This window comes from Cricetulus griseus, chromosome 2, assembly GCF_003668045.3.
Source record: "Cricetulus griseus strain 17A/GY chromosome 2, alternate assembly CriGri-PICRH-1.0, whole genome shotgun sequence".
Taxonomy (NCBI): domain Eukaryota; kingdom Metazoa; phylum Chordata; class Mammalia; order Rodentia; family Cricetidae; genus Cricetulus; species Cricetulus griseus.
Genome location: NC_048595.1, coordinates 180754385 through 180772936, shown reverse-complemented (window position 1 = coordinate 180772936; position 18552 = coordinate 180754385). Strand labels below are relative to the sequence as shown.

Sequence of the window (18552 nt, the reverse complement as noted above, 5' to 3'; positions counted from 1 at the left end):
GGATAATGAGCTTAGGTTTTGAGGCACAAGTTATCTTCACAATTCCAAATGTTCTCTGCATATATACCTGGAATATTTCATTGATATTAACTTCACACACTTTAGTTTTCCAATAAAGTGCTATTTAACTTTAGATGCCACCACAAGCCCAGGGAAAATAACCTGAAGATATATATATATATATAATATATATATATATATATATATATATAACAATGGGATTATGTAATGTTACTTTTAATCTATTCTCATGGCGCAGGGCCATTTATTACATATGATGGGTTTAACTTCTTTGGTGGACCATTTCCACACCGCTCTCAGGCTCCATGGCTAAGTTGCTAGAGCATCAATGTCAGATGTTCTCAGCAGCTGATAGGAAACAGGTTTAATTGCTATTGAAATCATTTAAGTTGATTTCATGTTGGGTTTAAGACTGTTTATGGAGGCACAGTGGTCAGTGCAGGATGCTTTCTTCGAGCATCCATTCCTCGAACCCTGTTGTCTTACCCAAGGGAAGTTCTGCTAGGTTCACATACCCAGCCATCTTTTACATGTATTTCTGGGAAAGCTTACCTCATACCACACTGCAGGAATGGGTCCTGAATCCAGAGCCAACATAATAAGGCTATCCTTTGTCAAGGACCATTGTGCAGAAGCCAAGCTTAATCCCACTAGCACGAAATATCTCTGAAGACTACAACTAACCAAGAAATAGTTAAAGAGAGGCTTCTCTCCATAGATGGATCAAGGAAGTTTATTGCCTCAGTAATGATTACAGTCCTCATGCAATCACAAAACAAGCAACAAGAAAACACTCCAAAACCCATCAGAGTAAGACCAAATAGAAGCACACAGGACTGCAGAGCCAAGAGAAATGGAGCAAGACATCGAACGCCTTGATAACATCTGATACGAAGCCCAGTAGCTCTAGACTTCTGTTATGGAATGTAGTGTGTTTCTTTATTATTACGGCAATTTGTGTCCGATTTTGTGGCATTTACCCGGGGACATATTGCTGTTAATTTTTTTTTTATCTCAGTCAGGGGTACTCCCAATAGTGTCTAGAAAACAAATGAAGTGCATGATGGGAATCTGACACATCAGTCAGCATCATCCTGGACCTACTGCTTCTGAACTGGCCGCTCAGATTTCATCATTATTATGAAAATCACTAAAGGCGTTCCGCTCCTGAGACGGCTGCCCCAACCCTTACCATTCAAACCACTGGTGCATAAATAAATAAGTATAGTTCATTGAAATAACTCCCATAGGGTAGCAAAAACATCATTATAACATTATAGAATAAACTTTGAAAATTTAGTCCCCCAGTCTCTTTTCCCCTCTTACCTCTTTCACACTGTGGCCCTGTGAATCCATAAACACAAGCACAGCGGTTGGGGCCAATGCAACGCCCACCATTCTGGCATCCATTTTCACAGACAGCTGCACACAAAACATCAAGAAACAGCTCATTAAACAGCAAGTCTGCAAACACAACAAGACCCTGCAGCAATGCTGCCAAGAAAACATCTTATAACCAATTGCTTCTCTAAAACATGAGCGAATGAATCTGATCCATTGCTACACCAGAGATGCTTCAATAATCTATAGATATTATTGTTAATCAAACTTATTGTTAAGTTCTTTATCAGATTCATGAATATTGGCTGGGTCTGATGCTCACAAGAGTCAGAAGATCACTATTCAGTATTTTATTACCTGTTTCTCTGGGACATAAGGGGCTTAGCACATCCATTGCCCTCCAAGTGAGGTATATATCAAAAACAAGAAGCACAATAAGTGGACAGGTGTAGGCTGAAGGTGCAGCCACTTGGCTCTTTGTTCATCCAGCATCACTGTCCAGAGAGCATTGGCCTGTAATTGCTGCTCTGTCAATGTCAATCACAGCAAGAGGACACATACTTGCAATGAAAAGAGTTTCTTCATCTCAAAGCATCAGCGTGTCAATGACCTCAGGGTTATTTATTACAGTCACACTTTGATGCTATACACTATGTGACCTCAGGGCTAGTTGTTGCAGTAACAGTTTGCTCAAAGGCATGATGCTACATGGCTCTGGAGAAGTGTGTCTTCCTTAGAGTCACATCTTCTGCTTCTTTACACATCACACGCCATGTTTCTAAGTAGCACTTTGGACACATCATTGCCTTGAAACATGGGGCAGGCGAAAAACTTAGATGAATAAATACAAAGGGCAGGAAAGGGGGAATGAAGGCCATGAGGGCTGTGAGACAGATGGGGGTGGATAGAAATGTCAGAGAGAACAAGAAATTCCCAGAGATCTCTAAGGAGAGTGTAATTTTGGGATCATTTGCAGGATTTGAAGGCTCAATTGTAAAGAATTACTAGATTTGGATCTATGATTTCCCAACTGACCAACACATATTTTGCAGAAGGATAACTTTAATTGAATGTGATTAACGGAAATGTAAGGAATCTTCTTTAAATGTTATCAAGTGGAAGGGAACTGGAACAAAAGCCGCTTTTCCAGCCACATCTTGTTACTGTACCAGCCTTTGGAAAAGACACAGACAGGCTAGGGAGATGGCTCAGCCAGGAATGTACTTGCACACAAGCATGAGGGTTCCAGTTTAGACTTCAGCACCCACACAAAAAGTTTGGTGCCCCTGTAATCCTAGCACAGGGGAGATGGAGACAGGCAGATTCCTGGAGCTCGCTGGTCAGCTATCCTGACTGAATGGTAGCCCAAGCTTCAGTGCCACCCCTTCCCCCGCTCCCCAAAATAAAATGAACTACCAAGAAAGGCATCCGACCATCTCTGCCCTCCAAACACATGCATATCTGTAACACTTGCAGGATAGACACACAAATGGAGAGACTCTGTCTGCCCCTGGCTGGGATCTATAAGCAGAAGGAGGCTGCTTCTCTGAGTTTTCCAAATCCAGAAAGGAGGACAGTGCTGATAAAGGTTTGGCCTCTCCTGAAGAGACTGGCCACTTAGGGTGTAACCCTAACCTGACATGTCTGCGATAGGGTAACAAGTTCTTTCTTCTTTACAATGTGTTTGGAGGTTCAGAAAATACAATTACTGTTGGTAAAATATTTATGTGAGCCTATGACATAAGTGAACACCAATTTTAAAATGGTTCTGACATTTCTGATTTCTTGTTCCTAACACTGTGAAGATTCATATGGATCCTGTGGACAGAAAGGCCAGGACCCACTGCACCACCAGTGATTTTCTGCTGTTCCCGTCAATAACAAAAGAGGACCAGTTAGCTGGCCTCAAGTTCCGCCCTCCAAGCCCTTGGTTACTGATGCAGCCCTGCCCTGTACCAGCCTTTCCCAGCACCTTTGCTACCACTTTGTCAGGCAGGTGTGCACAATGAGCAGTGACTCCTGTCCTCCACCCCAGCTTTCCAACCTCCCTGGTCCTTAGTGTGCCACTCACAACACCTGCTGTGAGAATTAAGCAAACCTGCATGAAAAGCTAACGGCTTTTATATAGTCTTGGAGCGTTGGTTTTTGTTTGTTTGGGGGGGGGAGTGTTTGCTTGGTTGTTTTGAGACAGGGTCTCCTTTTGTAGCCACTGCTAGACTCAAACTCAGAGATCTGCCTACCTGTCCACCCAAGTGCTGGAATTAAGAGCATGCACAACACAAATGGCCTCTTTTCTGTACTCTTAACTGCTGATTTCTTTTGTTTGTTTGTTTACTATGAAATAAGAGATTTGTTTTCCAACATCAAAAGATTATACTAAAGAGAAACGATAGAGAAGCAGAAAGTATAAATGGAGTAGAAGCACTCAAAACATTCAACTGGGTAATTTTGTCTTCTGAGTGAGGTATGATTTTATGAATTAGCATTTTTGTAATGAAAATAGTACTTGACAGTTGAATGACAGCAGGAAATGCACTTTAATACATCCAAAATTTCTACCCTGGAGGGAATATTGGCCACCCAGTAAAAAGGAAATGTTTTTATATAGCACGGGACCAAAGGGAAGGGCAGGGAGGACAGAGGAGACTCGGTATGAATGGAAGTTCCTGGCTAAGCTGCCAGCGACATCTGCCATGAGCACACTACTGGCATCAGCCTGGAGCATGCTCACTTATTGGAGGAGCTCAGATACTTAAAGAACACTTCATGTCAGAAATGTCCCGAGCATCTGCTGTGCTAGGCCACACAGCAGGCACACATTTTCATGAGACAGCCATGTGTGCTGCTCCACAGACAACAAGTACTTGGGCCCACATTGAGATTGAAATTATGGCTGTGACTTCTACTCAGACATATCAGATAAAAATAATACTACCAACCATGTTAAAATGTTTAAAAAGAGGAATAAACTGCCCTAACAGAGGACAGCTTAACACTACTGTGACTTTCCCTCTCCAGTATCAGACCTGTTCTCTTCCCACCTTCTATCCAGCCTTTCTCTCCCAATTTTCATAGCCTTCCTCGCTTCACCTATGTCAAAACATCGAGGTCACCCAGGGCTCTGACTTCAAGTCTATTCTTTTGTCTATAACATTCTAATGGTCACCTATACTTATGATTAAAATATTACATAATTAAAATTTCAAATGATATTTATCCCTAAGTATGTCTCTGCCTTGACCTCTGTCCTTAGATCTGTGTTCACAGGCAAATCCACATAGAAGCCCAACAGATCTCTGGACCTAACATGACTATTGAGCTCTATCAGCCTCTTTCCAAGCATTCTCCTTTCAGCTGATCCCAATTAAGGAAATGGCATTATCACTCAGTCAGGTTCCACCTTTGATCTGTTATTTGGGGCCTTTGCCTTTTTTTTTTCTTTTTTTTCTTTTTTTCTTTTTTACTTTTCACCCGATTACACCTGGTTCACAAATGACTTACAAAACACATGTGATCTGAGCTCTTGCCAGCTCTTTAGCTGCCATGGTGGCCTTGTGTCCATCAGCAAATCTGCTTCCTTCTTGTCCCCCTCACAATCTGTCTCATTATGTTATCCCTGGAGACTTTGTAAAAAATGTTACTCAGATCACATCACTTGATGTGCTGGCTAGTTTTATGTCAACTTGCCTCAAGCTATAGTCATCTACGAGGAGAAAACTTCAATTGAGAAAATATCTTCATGAGATCTGGCTGCAGGAAACCCTGTAGGGTATTTTCTTAATTGGTGACGATGGAGGAGGGTCCAGTCCATTGTGGGTGGTGCTACACTAGGCTAGTAGTCCTGAGTTTATAAGAAAGCAGGCCAAGCAAAGCCATGAGAGCAAGCCAATAAGCAGCAACCCTCTATGGCCTCTGCACCAGGTTCCATCTCCATTTGAGTTCCCATCAGCTCCTGCCTCCAGGTTGCATCTCCATTTGAGTTCCTGTCCTGACTGCCTTCAGTGTTGAACTGTGATGCGGAAGCTTAAGTCAACTAAACCCGTTCGCCCCCAACTTGGTTATGGTGTCTATCACAGCAACAGTAATCCTAACTAAGACACTTGACTGCTAAAAATGCATTTGTTTCCCATCTTATCTGGGAGATAGCTCAAGTTTCTTCCCTTGGCCCGCAAAACCAAACCATCTTCTCCAGATCTGTCTCCTGCCATTTTTCTTTGTCTCCATCTTGTTCCAGGAACAGAGATTCTGTCACCATTTTCACAGTTGACTGTGTCTACTTTCTGTCACGGCATTTCTGAACTAGCTTTTCCTTGTGCCCATAATATTTTCCCCACGGGATCAAAAACACAGACTGCAATGTGTGTGCAAACATGCATTCCCTTTCCCTTACTGTTTTCTTCTCATCCTAGACCTTCTCATTACTGAAATTTGCATTTGATTATATAATACTTATGCTTCTGTTGCTATAGTAAAACCCAACTTGGGTAGGAAATTGGTTTACAGTTCTTCTTAGTAATGGCACATAGCTGAAGCACAGTTGGGGCAGGAACCCAGAGGCAGGAACTGAAACAGACCATTGAGGAAGGCTGCTTACTGGCTTGCTCAGCCTGATTTCTTATACAACATAGGACCATCTGCCCCCTAGGATGCATTTCCCATAGTGAGCTGGACCCTTCCCTATCAATCATCCATCAAAATTGCCTGACAGATTGGCCTACAGGCCAATCTGATGGAGGCAATTCCCCAGTTGAGGTTCTCTCTTCCCTGATGAGTTCAGCTTGTGTCAAGTTGACAAGAAACTAATCAGCACAAACTTTTACCTTTTCATTTACCTGCCAGCCCTCTTCTCTACACATGCAGTGTCATTGCACCATGCAAAGGGAAGGACACACAGTGACACTTCTTGATAAAATGGAATAATGCTTCCTAAGGAGCACTACCCACTGGAAACACTGAAACTGCTCTAAGGCAGTTTAAATGTTTCCAAAATCCTCATGTTAATAAATATCGTATTTCAAGGGCTTTTCTGGATTCAAAAGTTAATCGTCATCCTCTCCTTCTTCACTCTCAACAATGTGACACCCTTTCCATACAAGACAGCTTAGAAGAAAATATCATCTTAAACTATTCCTGTCACTACTGTCTACCAGCTACCACCTTCACCACCATATTTGCTAACATATCAGCAAAGACTTTGCTTGCACCATACATTCATTGTTCCTGTGAGAAAACAGCAGATGGAGTGTATGTCCAAAAGAATGGGAACCAGGACTCAAACAGTTATTTGTAAAAACGGTGTTGGCAACAGCATTACTCACAATGGACAAAAGATGAATTCACATAAATGTTCATCAACATATGCATAAACAGTGTCTCACACACATTCAATACAAACACACACAAGAGACAGAGTGGGGGGGCCAATTCCTGACAGCAATGTAGTCTTTGGGAGGAAGGAGTTCTGAAACATGCTACAGTCTGGATAAAACGCAAGTTTATCAGGCTAAGTAAATTGGGAAGGACCAGAGAAGAAAGGGCAAATCCTGTGCTTACTGTCCTTATTGATAACCTGGAGCAATCAAAAGCATAAAGATAGAATGGTAGGTGCTAGGGGTTGGGTGAGAGGGAAATGAGGTCAATGACCTCGTGGGTATAGCGCTCTGATTTTATAGCACAGAAGTCCTGAAGATGAGGATGTGATGCTTGCCCTGCAATGAATGGACGAATGCCACCAAACTGTAACTGAAGTTTTTTTAAGATGATAAACTGTATGTTACACATGTTGATCACAATCAAGAAACATTTTAAACCGCAACAAAAATAAATAACATAATTAAAAGCAGATGCCTATGTACACTTAACATCAGTTCTCCCTGTTGGAAATAGATCAGCAGTTCTTAGGGAAGCCCACAAGTCTACAGTATTCACCCTTCTCTAACGCTGTCTGGGTTCTTCATATGTACTTAAAATTACACTAAGTTTGGCCGGGCAAGGCAGTGCAGGCCTTGTACATCTCAGCTACTGGGGAGGCTGAGGCTGGAGGATCACCAGGCTGTTCTAGGCCAGCACAGGCCAGATGATGAGCTCAAAGACAGACTGGGTAATTAAGTGAGATCCGGTCTCAAATTAAAAAGTAAACAGTGTTGAGGCTCCAGCTCGGCTACGAAAGCTTGCCTATCATTCACAAAGCCTCAGACTCAAGCTTAGTTCTGCAAGCTAAACTAACCCAACAAACAAAAACAGTGTAAGCTCTCTTAAAAGTGTCATAATTTGGTGAACATTAACCAAATGTATTCCGCAGGGATGTGTCACAGCCCAGGAGCTACACTCTATACCCCAGTCCAAACAGGACTATTTCTTTATCATTGCATGTTTCTCTCCAGTGAAGGCACTTTTATTTACTGGTGTAGAGATACAGCACAGTGCTAACCTCCTTGTCTGGCAGATATGAGATCCTGATTGAAGTCTCCAGTACTTTATGTGGGTAAGAGCTCTTTCTTCATAGTGATATCTCAACTTTTCAAATAATCCTACAGTCCTGTACTCTGGCATTCAATACATTTGAACAAATGGTAATTTGTGAAATTGACTCTCATGGGGTTAATTTGGAACACTTCTTAAAAATTGCATGTACGTGTTGGGGGTGAAGGGAGCTATAGAGTTTTCCAGTATCCTTTACAAGTTTTTCAGGAAAACATCTATGTGCTGTGGGCATAAATGTCAAACTGGATAGCACATCACTAGTACTCAACATCAATATTATAAAGCACAAAAAGTACTGAGTTAGAAGAACTCCTTTAGGCTAAATGTGTAACAACTCCTTATGAACTATGACTTATTATACAAAACTACCTCTTCCAATGACCATCCATGAGCTTTGTAAGAACTTACATTCTGACTAAAATGGAATGGCCACTAAGTCACACTATTGACAATAAAGTTGTTGCTAAGGTTCCTTACGCTGTCCACAGTAGGTCCCGATGTATCCCTTCTGGCACTGGCAGTGGTCATCAGCACAGGTCCCACCGTTCATGCACCTCACACTACACTGCTGGACTGAGAAGAACACAAGAAAAATACAGACACCCGTCACTAATCATATTCATGACCTTGTATGTCTATAAACTGTAGGGGAAGCTGTAGCCACGCCTTCTTAGGGGCTGGCTACAAGAGTACCTGAGGGCTTGTGAGGGCGTGGTCAGAGTGAGTAGGGGGACTGCGTTTTCGGTTTCGGTTTCTCTTTGCTTCTTGCTGTACAGACTACCACCGGCTGGCTGGTCCGCTCTGTAAGTAAGGCTTTTCCCTATTAAATACCCTTATATTTCTACCTGACTCCGTATTGGTAATTTCTTACTATAATAAACTACACGTCCAATCTGATGACAAATATATTCTATATATTCTACAGATACCAATGTTATAATCCAATCAATATTTATTATTTGTCACTAAGCTCACAGGTGTGGATATACCTGTTGTCACACATTGACAGTATATATTTAAAATAAACTACAATTCCAGTGTCAAAAGAATTCCCTAAAAGGTGTTAGTGGCATAGTTTTTAGGGCATATTGGAGACACTTGTATCCACTTAGCAGGGTCTATGTACCTGCTGTCATGATGCATTTGGGGTCAGTCCTTATGGAACATGGAGACAGAAAAAAATCAGTTTCCAATACTTCAAAGTGAATTTAGTGAATGTATTTTTAGTGAAAAAATTCCACTCTGATGTGACCTTTGGATTTGTCATTGAAAAATGAGAACCAGACAGGCATGGGCAGTAGCAAAAAGCAACCCCAGAAGGTTCAGAACCCAACAATCTAAAGACCTTAGGATGCAGAAGGTGCAGAAGATGTGTTGGAGAGACAGGCAAGGCTAACCAGACAAGGTGGGGCTCTGTGCCCACCAAAGGGTTATGTATGTCCCAATTGCAGATAGAAGGGAGGATTTCAATAGAAGCGATTTCATTTTAAAGATGAACTGCTGTGTAAAAAGGGGATTTAAAGATGTCACGTGGATGGGAGTCTGGAGGAAAGATAAGGATGGCTTGAACCACATAGTAAGCAAAAGGTAGGGTTGAAATATATTGTCTAGTGGAACCCACATATTTAAAGGTTTACATGGACAAAGGAAAGCTGCAGTTGCCTAAACACTGGGTGGGTGACACGGCCTCCTCCTGAGGCAGGAGCTGTGGACATGTAGACAGTGGCCAGCAATAGCAGCAATGGATTAAGAATTTCATTTTGGAGGTGAGCTGTAACTGAGGGATGCACCCCAGGTTAACTTTTGGCTTCCACTCGAGTGAGCACCTGCACACATGTGTAAGAAAGTGTTTCAGGCAGTTGTTAGTGATAAATGGTGCTAAAATGCTTTAGCAAGTTCAAGCAGGATGAAGGAAGGTTGGACGGGTTAGAAAAGTTCCTGATGGAAAGGAATTAGATATTTTCTAAAGGGCAAATGAATGTGTGAATGTCTGATTAAACCAGGTTCCTCCCTGTTCAGGCCTGCTCATTAAGCAACATTGCAGCCAGGCGGTGGTGGCTCACGCCTTTAATCCCAGCACTTGGGAGGCAGGGTCAGGCAGATCTCTGTGAGTTTGAGACCAGCCTGGTCTATTAGAGCTAGTTCCAGTATAGCCTCCAAAGCTACAGAGAAACCCTGTCTTGAACTCCCCTCAAAAAAAGAAGCAGCATGGCAGCATTGCTTTTGTTTTGTTGTGTTGCCAAGGGTGGGTGAGAGCAAATTGAGCATTAGATAATGCAGACACAAGGAAGGGTCTCTGGAAGACAATCTGGCAAGGAAAATGTGCTCCTGAAGGCACTTGACATCCTTGTGAGTGTGAATGCTAAGTCTCGAATCACTGGGAAAGCACAGACCACTAGAAACAATGAACCCAGAGGTTTGTGTCAGTGGTCCATCAGACATCAATCACATCGGTGTGCCTAGTTTGAATATTACTCCTGTATCAGACAGCTTCTACATTACCCTTGTTTAGCAAAAACCTGTGGAAGGAACCACTAAAATGTAACAAAATCATACTCATTTTACAGAGATTTAAAGTCCTTGTTTAGACATGGAGCAGTTAAATAAATAATATCACTTCTATCTTACGTTAATGTGATCTTAAACAGTTGCATGGAAATTTAATCTTAGTCTTTGGAGTCCCAGCATTTTCTAGAGTCATGAAAAACGATACCCTTAGTCTACTGTTATAGTTACTTTCATGGAATTATTGGGAATTAATGTATAGCAAATGAGTTAGTACATATAAAACATTTGGTCAGTATTTCAGTAAATAAATTTCTTATCTTCTCTCCTCATAGTTAAGACACAAATCGAAGGGAGGCTGCAACAGCTACACAGAAAAGTTAATAAACACAGGCTAGTGTTTGGAATGATAGGGTTAGCCAGCCCTAGTCAGTAGACTAAAGCCTGTGTTGATTTAGGTAGGTGAGCTGGTTAGATTTTTGTCAAGTTGACATAAATCATAGTCATCTAGAAAGAGGGACCATAATAGAAGAACTGACTTATCTGACTGCCCATGGTGAAGTTTTGTGGACATTTTCCTGATTAATGGGCCTAGCTCACTATGGGCAATGCCATCTGGACAGGTGGTAAAGACGGTAGATAAGAAAGCCAAGAAGCAGTATTCCATCATGGACTCTAACTCAGTTTCTGATTCCAGCTTCCTGGCTTAAGTCCCTACCCTGACCTCCCTTGGTGATGGGATGTGGCTTAGGATCTGTAAAATGAAACAAATTATTTCCTTCATCAAGTTGCTTCTGGTCATGATGTTCATCACGGAAACAGCCATCAAAGTAGGACAGTGGGTTAGTGTATATATATAATATATATATATATATATATATATATATATAGTGTGTGTGTGTGTGTGTGTGTGTGTGTGTGTGTGTGTGTGTGTGTGCGTGCGTGTGTGTGTGTGTGTGTGTGTGTGTGTGTGCGCACACGCCTCACTTTACTCCTCTGCAAAATGGGATCATAACACTATCAAATAATGTTGATGAGATGATTAACAGAATGCAGACACCTCACACAGCACATAGTAAAAGCTCAGGAGGTTACAGTTATCACAAAGCATTAACTTTGTAGAATCCTAAACAACCAGACATCTACACACATCTTATGTGACAATTACCTACTTGAGGCAACAACTAAGACACCAAGACTGTCTTAGTTGGAAATTTAACATAAGCAAGCCTGGTTAGTGAAAACAACCCCCAATCCATATCTTCTTCAAGGAGGACATTTGTCACTGGTTCACAGGCTTAAGGAAAATGAGGTAGCTATAGCCACAGAGAGGCAACATACTTGATTTTGCTCCACAGGTCGGAGATATTTGTCCACTGGAACAAGTGCACATGTTGGGTCGGGAACAAAATCCATCTCCACAACTGTTCCTGCAAATGGCTGCAGAGAGCACAACAGGAATGAGTGACAGAACCCTCAATCATGCTTCACAGTAAGAAAGCAATATTTTAAAACCATAGATATGAAATTAATGTCACAAAACACCTGACTTTTAGTATGTAATGAAACAGCCCACTGGAGATATGGGACTAAGTTTTATAATTTCTGTATGGTGTCATACAAACAAATGGGACTCCTTTAAAATTCTATAATACCAACTGACACCAATTTTTAAATTTGTATATCAATAAAGGTTGCTTTTTCTATTCAAAACTGGAAACTTGAATTCAGGATTCACCAAAGGAGGCAGTCTTGATCCTAGGGAGCTGGCAGTGGTGAGGAAACCCAGAGACACTGAACATCTTAGAAACTATAACTCACTGTTTAAGAATGTGAAATTGGTAGAGGCAGAGACCCCAGACCTTAGTGAGCTGGCCAAACATCATGCTCCCTGCACATTCCATCCCAGATGTCTTCTGGCCTACCCTGTCATCCATCTTTAGCCCCCTTCATGACTTCATCTTTCTTCTGCCATATTATCAGCACAACCTAACCCACTCCTGCTGCTCTAAAAAGCCATTCTGATGGGGGATGGGTACTGAAGCTTCCTACAGCTGTGACCCCTAGTGAATGCAAGGGTCATCTAAGCCAAGTTTAGGCTCACTGACATAGCACATACCACAGATACTTGAAACCTACATTCAAGTGTCTCGGAATGGGAACTCTCTCCCAAATTTAGTCAGGCCATTAAGGAGTGGAAAAATGTGTCTCTCCATCCCTAGTTGAATTCCCTCTTTGAGCATGAAGGCTGTGTGCTGATTTACTCTGTCTCTGGATGCAAGAAACAAAAGAAGGGTCCCAAAACTACATGTAAATACTTGCAGTAATGTGCATAGGAATCTTTCTCTGGAGAGAGGTCTGGGAGCTTTCAAAGAGTCTTAGGACCCCCATAATGTGAGAAATACCCTCTACAGGAGCAAACCAACTTGCTAATAGCTTTCCTTGTCTAAGATTCCCTTTAGCAACTGTATAATATGGAAAGTGTCTCAACTGATTATCCTGAATGAAAATGCTGTGAAGATATTATGGTTTTGAGATTAGAGGGGAAAAAAAAGCAAGAAAATGCTTTCCACCATTGAATTAATACCATAAATAATTTTATATGCCAGATGTGCATTAAAATACAGTTTTATTTCAAGGGCTTAGATGTAACAGTCCCATGTAGGTTTCAAACCAAAAGAAGGTTGGAGGGGCTGGAGCCTGGACATTCTCCAGCAGTTAGTTTTCTGTCAAGGCTTCAGTTTGTCCAGTAGACAGACCAGGATGAAGCAAGGCAGATGAGCCCCGTTCTCTCTATGCTCATTGCAGTCTGTGGTCATATTACATCTCCTCCATTTTAACTGAAATTTTGGATCCTAGGAATGCTGGAGGCAGAGGGAGAAAGGATGTACATACTGGGAGCCTGGTGACATCAGGAGCAGCTGCAGGGGCTGGCACTTAAAACACATGGGACATAAGAGGTGTGAAGTTGAGTTCTCACTCTGACAGTGACCCACTGTGAGCACAGAAAATACTCAAAATGTCTCTGGGTTCAGTTTTCTCATTAGAAACATAAATGAGAGGGGGTTATATTGGAAGATTCTGACTTTTTTTTTTCAGTTTGCAAATGCTGTGATGTTAAGCCAATCTCATTCATTGTTTTCCCAATGATCAAAACACTGCTGCATAATTTCTCCATAAATAAATGCATAAGCAAACTCTTCTTCCATTATTTCATGTTCTTAGATGATTTTTCTAGAGATTTTTTAAAAGAAAGCTAGAAAGTAGGTTTGGAAACAAACATGGAAATTTGGAAGTACTTCAATGACATTTCAAGCCACAATTAAGAATAATAACAGTAGGCATGATGTCTCAAGCCTGTAATCGCAGCATTTGGATGGCTTCGAGAAAGCCTGGGAGTTCAAGGCCAACCTGGGCAACACAGTTCCATCCCAGCAGACTAGCTAGAAATCCTGTCTTCCAAAAAGAATAATAAAATGATCACAAGGAAAAAGGGAACAAAATCACAGTGCATCATGCTTTAGAAAGTAATAGGCACACTTCTTTACTGTCTTCTCGTGTGAAACTTGGTAAGAGCCAAACATCAAACTAGAAACATCTGCTCAGAAACAAAGTGTAGATGTAACATATGAGAAAATTAATCATGGGTCTTCATATTATTATCATTATTTTGTAAATTGCCTCAGAATTTGTCTTGCTTCATGGTGAAGGAAATCCAACAAAGAGATGTTTGTTACCAAGAAATTTGGGAATTAAAAATTCCTGGTTTTAAGTTTACAATGGTTTTAATTTCCATATTTCTTCATATATGACCTTTTTAAGATGCAAAAATCGCAGGATTACTGACTTCAGTGTACCTAAAGTAGGTGAGGCTTATGCTAAAGGGATGGTACCACTGCATCACATGCTCTCTGTTGATTTTGTGGACAAGTTTCATACTCTCAAATATGGAAATTATTTTCCTAAGATGTTAACTTATAATATATAAATATTATCAGATATGCCAGACATAATTGTCATAATTTTTTGAGATATGAAGATAATGTCAAGGCTTGGCTAATGTACTTATCTCATTAGCACCCAAATATTTCAAATAGAAAAAAAAATGTAGGTGACAATACTCACTATGATGTGCTAGAAGTTAATCTTCTACAGAAGGAAATGGCATGATGACAGTCAAAGTATTTAAAAGTGGACACTCCCTGGGCCATACATACATTACAACTGGAACTCTGCTGGGAGGCTTTGCTCTCTGCAATTCCCATTCCTTACTGATCCAATAAAACCTGACTCTACAGATTTTCAACACGTACCATAAACCTATTCCTTCTCCTCGGCTGCTCTCCAACTCAATAATGGCAGTCACACTCATTACATTTAGTGAGTCAGACTTTCCACAGAGCCTAAGTCATTCCCAGCTAGTGTGGCAGGTGTGTGGTGAGTGACGTTAGCTGTTTCAAGAGTCTATAGATCCCAATAGTGTGAGGCAGCCAGTGATGCCCCAGTGGTGGGAAAGAGTAGTGCACCTTCTATAAACACCTCACAGATGACTTTCTGTGTTGGAGAGAAGGCAAGTGACCATCATGCTTTTTTTCTTTCCTCCTATAAAACCAAAGACCCATACATACAAGGGCTTATTTAAAATATTTATGGATTGATTGCTTAAAAGGACATAGTAGCTGTTTCTGATTTTTGTTTCATTACAAGAAGTTGTGGGATTTTTGAATAGGACAGAGAGAGAGAGAGAGAGAGAGAGAGAGAGAGAGAGAGAGAGAGAGAACTAATCTTTATAATAAAACTTCAGATTTCTGTCCTTTGAAAGAACTGCACAGAAATAGCATTTAGGGTCTGTCTCAGACCCACAAACCAATAAATATAGAGTTGGAGATGCCACTATACCCACAGTACCCGTTGGCTAGGGTAGCTTGCCCTTTTTCTGTTCACAGTGGCATAATTATCTTTCCCTTGGGGAACACCAAGGTCAGCCTAAAGTCAAGACTGGCTGTAAATGCATGTGTTGTCTTTGACCTGGCTGTCCTCCAGAGTGGACAAATGTGGCTGGGCTATATAAACACATAGGGTAAGGCCTATCACAGTGCACCCCACAAACCTGCAATATAAGACCCCTCTGAGTCCTTGATCACAGCAATACAACTTAACAAGCTTAGAACTTGGAGACCAGTATATACTCTGGGAGCTGAGAAAAAAAGGTAACCTGAACCTTTAAGTTCTGATACACAGATCTTTTCAAGGTGTAAGAGTCGCATTTAAGAAAGCATACTGTCCACTGTAAGATTTGGCATGTGGAAATTCTAAGTATAACTGTCCCCTTGCCACAAAAGCATCAAACAACTTACATTAATTCTCTTGAAAACAATACAAAACAAACAATAAAACCTGTTAATGTTTGCTCAATTCAAAATCTGTGACAGTACTCCTTGCAAATCTTTGCCATGTGGCTGCTGAGAGCAACCCAGAGTTGAGAAGCAGTGTAAATGTCTAAGACTGGTCTTCTGATGGCCCAAACCTAGGAGACCAAGAGTTACCCAAGTAACACTGTCTGTGGTCCTATCTGGAATTTTAAAGGAAAGGTAATGTTGAGTCACCTAGTGAATTGAATTGCTCTAACACAAAGCCCTCCATTTGTATCAATACACACAAATGGTTAAACAAAACTTTTAAGTCTTCTAAAACCTTTATCACCGCCTATCTTTCTCCCTAGTTTCCCTTAGTGAACTCTCAACTCAATGTAGCTTCCTCCCCACCACCGAGCTTTCATTATCACACAACATTGGTTGTGTGATCAATGGGTTTTGTATGGACAACTGGATGTTTAAACACTGAATATAAGGTCAGCCCTGAAACACAGCTGGGTATGCTGCCCTCGACTGTGAGTCCCCGCCAGACACTCACGGACAATGCATTGATTTCCTCCTGGGAGCGTCTTCCATCCAGGGCAGCAGTAGGAATGGAATCTAGAACCACACACGTTGGGCCTGCAGGGAGACAAATGCAGTGATACCCACTTAAGGATGGGCGCAGCAACACAAAAAAGCTCTTCCTAAGCAAAGCCCTAGCGAGTAGATACCAGGACTAGGAACAAATCAAAGCTCCACTTCAAATTCTTGAGGCTTGGGAAGCAGATGTGAAAGTAAACTGGCTAGACTTTGGAATGGGGGAGGGTCCAGAACATCTAAACATCCCCTCTCATCTGCCCTTCCTTGCTTGACTTTTTAAACCGGGAGAAGAAACAAGAAACACATAAATTGCTACTATTCTAGAGTCCGGATGCTGAGAACAAAAGGAACACTCCCTTCAAATATCCTTGCCCTTGTTCCCAAATCCATCCCTCCTTGATCAACTGTTGTCTCTGGCCCTTAAGTGTCAAGCAAGGAAGGTGGCTTAGAAGGCGGAGCGCTGGATCTGGTGATGATAACCAGCGACTGCTCCCGCACACGTCCTCAAACAAAAGGCTCTAGAGCTGCGCCCCCGACGGTGGGGAGCAGGCAGACTCGGGGGGGGGGGTGTGCAAGGCAGACCCAGGCCCGCGTTCGTTCTGACACTGTGGACTTTTCTCAGCGCCACAGACGTTGCACATGCTCTGCCATCGGCACCCAGAGGCCCGCTCCCACTGCCAGCCAGCGGAAGCCCCCTAGGGAGGGCTTTCCGCGAAGCAATTGAGGAGGAAAACGAGGGCGCTCTTGGAGCTTTGGGGGTCTTTAAGTGTCTTAATGGAGGGGACTGAGGCTCTACCCGCCAGCGCGACAGTCAGGGAGGGTGTGAAGTAGAAGGCAGGGAAGCCGAGGTGCCCCCGCACAAGCCAGCCACCCCGCCGCCCACCTACCCTCGGAGTATGTCCTGCTGTCCTCGCCTGCGGACTCGGCTCGCCGCTACAGCACCCTCGTCCCGGTACTCGGGCGCCGCGAAGCCACCTTCGGAGCCCGCTGCCGCGGGCCGGACCTGTTGCGGGGGCGGCTGGGGCCGGAGCGATTTAGGTGGCAGAGGCTGGGGCTGACCGGCTGTGCCCTGCGCCCAGAGCGCCACGCAACCCAGCCACACGAAGTAGGGCTGGAGACAGGACCGCCGCCGTCTCCCCATCGCAGGCACCAAGAGCGCGCGGATCAAGGCCCGCGGAGAGAAGGTTGTCGAAGAGCAAAATCCGCGAGGCCCGGAAAAAAAAAAGTCAGGGTCTGACCTGCCCTTCGTCAGCTCGCAATACTGCCTTGGGTTGCGATGCCCTGGTGGAGCAGGAGGCTGCGTCAGCTCCTGAGTGGCAGCGTGCGGGGCGCGGGCTTCTAGCGCTGGGGGCAGTGAGGCGCGGCGGCAATGCAGCCGGCAGCCCCGCGAGGTCCACGTTGCATCCCCCGGGCCACTGCCCCGAGCGACTCCAGGACCGCCAGCGGGTGGGGGCGGGAAATTACAAAAGTAACCCGAGCAGCCGAGGCATAAAGTTACAAAGAAAGCGGACCTCACAAGGGAAAAAAAAAAAAAGAAAGAAAAAAAAGGCGCGGCGGGGGGGTGGGGTACAGAGGCTGAGCGATTCCCGTGCGCTCCGGGCACAGATCCTGGAAAGCTGCAGAAGTCACCAAAGAAAGCAGGCGAGCGTACAAAAGTCACCCACAAAAGAAGAGGAGGGTCTCCTCGGGGCTCGTTTGGGGTCCTATAGGGCAGCTAGGCGCGGGGGGCGGCTGCACAGCCCGGCGGAGGTGCGCGGGGCCCGGGCGAACGGCTGGCGGGAGGGAGGGCAGGAGGCTGGACGCCGGGGAAGATGCCGCGGAGGAGGGCGCGGCGCCGGGGTTTTAGAGGCCCGGCGGGGCGCGGGGCGGGACGGCGGGCGGCGGCTGTCAGAGGGGGCCGGGGCACAGCGGTCCACACGTGGAGCGCAGCCGGGACGGAGGGGGCAGCGGCGAGGGGTGGGCGGGGACAATGTTACAGGGCGATCTCGGGCAGGGACGGGGGGTGGGGGGGCGAGCGATGGGGGAGGGGAAGAGGCAGGAAGGGGGCAGGGCGAAGGGAGCGGAGGGGATTGAGATTGGGGAGAAGTTGAGGGGGGAGTTTGAGCCTCCAGTCTAGGTTGGAAGCGGGGCTTCGGATGAGGGATTGGCGAGCCGGGGTGCCAGAGGAAATGAGAGGGGGATGGGGGAGGTGAGGGCGAGGAGAGAAGTGGGAAAGAGGAGGGAGAGGAGGGGGCCAGGGCCCGCT

General features: G+C 43.9%; 1 protein-coding gene across 2 annotated transcripts in view; it reads right to left on the bottom strand.

The window, feature by feature from the left end:
- Fbn2 (fibrillin 2) overlaps nt 1-17448 on the bottom strand; it is a 204779-nt gene extending 187331 nt beyond the window's left edge. For both annotated transcript variants that reach the window (XM_027400938.2, XM_035439034.1), the window contains exons 1-5: nt 17195-17448; nt 16264-16346; nt 11692-11790; nt 8323-8418; nt 1348-1443 (exon numbers count right to left, since the gene is read on the bottom strand). In XM_027400938.2, coding sequence (XP_027256739.1) covers nt 1348-1443; nt 8323-8418; nt 11692-11790; nt 16264-16346; nt 17195-17448 — 628 coding nt within the window. The remainder of the gene's footprint in view (nt 1-1347; nt 1444-8322; nt 8419-11691; nt 11791-16263; nt 16347-17194) is intronic.
- Between the last annotated feature and the right edge of the window lie 1104 nt (nt 17449-18552).